At 59.0% G+C, this 4,207-nt stretch overlaps 1 protein-coding gene across 1 annotated transcript; it reads left to right on the forward strand.

Annotated features, from left to right (window-relative positions):
* Positions 1-969: 969 nt before the first annotated feature.
* On the forward strand, positions 970-4,201 carry ZFP92 (ZFP92 zinc finger protein; the record flags this gene model as incomplete). The annotated part of the gene is made up of 2 exons (XM_023199539.1): positions 970-1,074; positions 1,386-4,201. Coding segments are annotated over 2 exons (923 nt in total), but the record flags the coding sequence as incomplete, so codon positions are not given.
* Between the last annotated feature and the right edge of the window lie 6 nt (positions 4,202-4,207).

Consider the following 4,207-nt stretch of genomic DNA (forward strand, 5'->3'; position numbering starts at 1 on the left):
TCAAGCCTTGAGAAGTCCCTGGAGGAGCTGGGGCAGCTTGGAGCACGCTGCTCTCCCCCTTCCATGCCAGTGCACCCCCACTGCCAGAAGGGGCAGCAATGTTGCCAATTAAAAGGCAAAAGCAGGATTCACAGGCTAGACAGACAGATAGGGGCCGGAGCACTGAGGAATGTTTCCAGGTGGGGCGCAGAACCTCTGAGGGTGCCAGTGACTTGCCCCTGCCTTGCGCAGCTGAAGAGAGATGCGTGCATGAGACAGAGTGGGACTGGGCCTCTGGTCTTTCCCCCAGTGTGCCCAGCAAGGTTGGCTGCTGCAGCTTAGCTCAGACACTCCACTTCCCAGTGGAAATGGAAGCACACTCCATTTCCCCTTGCCGCTGGACGGAAAATCCAAAGGGGCTTCAACATTAAACCCTACTGCCTTTGGGGTTGTGGGGGTCTGACGCCACAGATTTTTGCCTCTATAATCTAGCCCCATAGAGGGAAAGCCGCTTCATCCCCTGGATTTCTTCTGACCCTCACCAGGCAGACCTGGGTTTCCAGGGAGGGGTCTGGGATCCTCAGTGGAGCCGGATTATGCAACAGGGCACTTCAGCTTTCAGGGCACATGGCTGTTGGCCTCCCAATACTCCCTGGGGCTTGCAAGCCCTTCTTCTGTCCCTCAGGGTCCCCACACACATTCCCGAGTTCTCACGAGCTTCTCAGCTCCCTGCAGGCCAGGTGACAAACACAGTTGTCCTCATGGCTCAAATCACCAGCTACGGAAGATCTCCGTGCCTGCCTGGCCCTGGGCACGCAGAAGCCCTTGCGCTCATAGGGGGACTCGGCCCTTTCTCTGGGCCTTCCCAGTAGCGCTCTTTACAGAGTTCTTTATTCTCTGTTACCTGAAGATACTGAGAATGCCCTGAGTTCAGGAGCGATCCTGTCCTTAGCCATAGTGGTCCTGACCTGCTTCATATTCCACGCCCAGGATTTTCCTTCTCCAAGCCTCACCTGATCTCTCAATTGGAGCGAGGGGAAGGACCCTGGGTAGCAGACATCCCCAGAACCTGGACCACCGCAGGATTGCACATAGGTGAGTGAGGTGCTCAACCAGCTCCCCGTCAGGGGGAAAAGAAATAGCAGTGGCAAAGGGGGCGGGGGAAGGTACGCTGCCGCTTTGGGTGGGAAATCCTCCTTGGAGGCAGGTGTCAATCTCCAGGTGTCACAGCAGCCCCGCTGTCTCCAGCCCATCCTCCCGCCCCTTCATCTCTCCTGTCTGCCTGTGTGATTACTTTATGTTCTGTGGTCACCTTGCTCCATCCTCCTATGTCCTCACCTCCTGCTCATTCATCTCTCTCACGCCTTGGCATGAGGGTGACACTGCCTGGTGCACTGTCTTTCCAGGTGACAGAACACAGAGCAAGACTTCGACTTCAACGCAGAAGCATTCTGGACGACAACTCCCCGGGGTAGATTCACAAGGTGGCAAGGAGGGGCAGGCGGCGAGGTCGTCTGTGCTCCACAGAGGTTCCCAGGGCTTGGGGCCAAGCTCGGCCGCGGGGCCGCAGGGCCCCAAAGGCGCAGAGAAGCGGTACCTGTGCCAGCAGTGCGGGAAGGCCTTCAGCCGCAGCTCCAACCTCATCAAGCACCGTATCATCCACAGTGGCGAGAAACCTTACGCGTGCCGTGAGTGCGGCAAGCTGTTCCGCCGCAGCTTCGCGCTCCTGGAGCACCAGCGCATCCACAGCGGCGAGAAGCCCTACGCCTGCCCGGAGTGCAGCAAGACCTTCACGCGCAGCTCCAACCTCATCGAGCACCAGCGCACGCACCGCGGCGAGAAGCCCTACGCCTGCCGCCAGTGCGCCAAGGCCTTCAAGGGTGTCTCGCAGCTGATCCACCACCAGCGCAGCCACAGCGGCGAGCGCCCCTTCGCGTGCCGCGAGTGTGGCAAGGCCTTCCGTGGTCGTTCGGGCCTCAGCCAGCACCGGCGCGTGCACAGCGGTGAGAAGCCCTACGAGTGCAGCGACTGCGGCAAGGCCTTCGGCCGGCGCGCCAACCTGTTCAAGCACCAGGCAGTGCACGGCGCCAGGCGCCCCGCTAAGACGGAGACCGCGCGGCGGAGAGCGGGCCCTGGGAGCGGTGGCCCTGGGAGCGCGCTGGCGGCCAGCAGCCCCCCGCGGCCGAGCGCGGCCGCCAGGCCTTCCAGGCCCAGTCGCCGCTGACTCCCCATGGGGCCGGTCTGCGTGGGGGGCCTTCCAGGGGACGTCGAGGCTCAGCCCCCTTCAGATGGGAAGACTGCCCTCCCAGGGCCTCGATTTCGGCCACAGCTCTGACCTCTTTGGTCATCAGAAGACCACAGGCAGAGCCTCACCCTGAAGTTGAGAAACGCAGGAAGGACTCAAAACCGAGGACTGCCGCCTGCCCTGGCTCCTCCATTAACGGCAGTGCAGGCTGGGAATGGAGGCCCTCTACTCCCTCCTGAGTCCTGGGCCTTGCAACTGAGGCATAGAGACGGCACCTGGGCCACTCGTCCCTGAGCCACAGGTACTATTGTGTGTGTACAGGCGTGTGTGGAGGGGATGCGCGAACCACCCCCCGATTTGCATCAGAATCGCCTGCTGCGGGTAGCGGGGAGGCCGCGTGAGGCCAGTGAGGCCGGCCAGCCGGGGGCACGCTGGCTTGGAGTTACAGAGGAGTGGTCCATTTCCTCCCTGGGGGTCGTTCCCCTCGTCCTAAGAGTTGTTAGTGTTCCCAGGTAGAAGATACTGAAAGCACTTTAATCCTTTAAGCGCTTATATTGCAGGTGGAGGAGGCGCTAAAGTTAGCACAGAGGCAAGAGACTCCCTGAATGTGGGTACAGGATGGGGGGCTGTGCCGGAAAACTCCCGCCTTGTCTGGGTGCCCCCAGCTGCTTCTGGAAGGAGGAGTAGCGCCCAGGCCCCATCATCCCTGAGCACCTGTGGTTCTGGGAATGGCTAGCCCAGGCCCTGCAGAGAGGATAAGACCCTTCAGGTCACTCACAATTGGACATTTGTAGCTAGCCACCCTGCTGACTTTGGTTTCCCCCCCTCCCGCCCCCCACCTTCTGGCCCCCCAGACCCCACCAGCAAAGGCCACCCTGGCCTCTCTGTCCCCTGTCCCCCTGCCCCGCCCCACCACCAGTGCCTAAAGCTTCACACTTACCTGCTCCTCCCCATCAGGCAGCCTCTCTTGTGGCTGGTGACGATTAGGAGGAAAGCCAGACGGGTTAGGAATTTGCACTTAGGCAACAGATCAAGCCCAGGAACAAATCTTTCATCGAATGTCTTTTGCGTGACATTTTGTAGAATATTGGACGTTCCGTTGCTTTGAATGTTTTTGTATTCAGGGGTAATGTACTTTGAAAATAGAGATTTTGCCATATCGGAGTATCAGGGAATCACTGCCTAAATAAGAGTTCCCCCAGCCCTCTGAGAAGACCTCAGGCAGGAGAAAGGGGGCCACTCCAGGCCTGCCCCCCAAACCCATGAGTGTGGTGGCAAGCCTGACCCCTCTTCTCCCTACAATGATGCAGTCCACCCCTCTTCCCCTTAGCCCTGCAGAAACAGGGCAGACCCTTCAAATGGCACTTTGCTGAAAGCCAAGGGGAATTCTCAAGGAAAAGGCTCGGGGCTGGCAGAGGCAGCTGCTGGCAGGCCTTATCCTAGTCCCCCAGCACTGTCCCCAGAGCTGGGCTCACAAGCTCTGCCCCTTGGTGCTCTCAGCCCAGCGTCCTGGTCAGCAGCCACCTCCTTCCAGCCCTGTCCCCTCCCAGGGGAGAGGGGGTTTGTCATTCACAAGGCCTGAGGGCAGGTGGGTGGTAGGTGTGGTGGAGGTGGAGGAGGTTCAAGGACAGCTGGCTCCTATCAGGAGAGTGTGGGAAGACCGAACATACAGGATTCCCTCGGAGAATACTGCTTGGAGTGCCAGTCACTAGGACAACTCCAGAAATGTTACACACACACACACACACACACACACACACACAGGTTTTATATATATATATATTTTTTGAAAACTTCTAGAGTTCTTGTAAGTTGCACTTATACCGTAGCGTCCTTCAGCAGGTCCCTGTCCCCTCTCCTGTGATTGTGTTCTTGTCTGCAAGCCTGTCTCATAAGCCCACAAGTGTGTGTCAGGCCTGTCCCCGTGTCCTTGATGCCAGGCCCAGTGCTGGTAATCAGTAAGCATGAGTGAAATGGATCTTG

Source organism: Piliocolobus tephrosceles, unplaced genomic scaffold (genome assembly GCF_002776525.5).
Source record: "Piliocolobus tephrosceles isolate RC106 unplaced genomic scaffold, ASM277652v3 unscaffolded_3838, whole genome shotgun sequence".
Taxonomy (NCBI): domain Eukaryota; kingdom Metazoa; phylum Chordata; class Mammalia; order Primates; family Cercopithecidae; genus Piliocolobus; species Piliocolobus tephrosceles.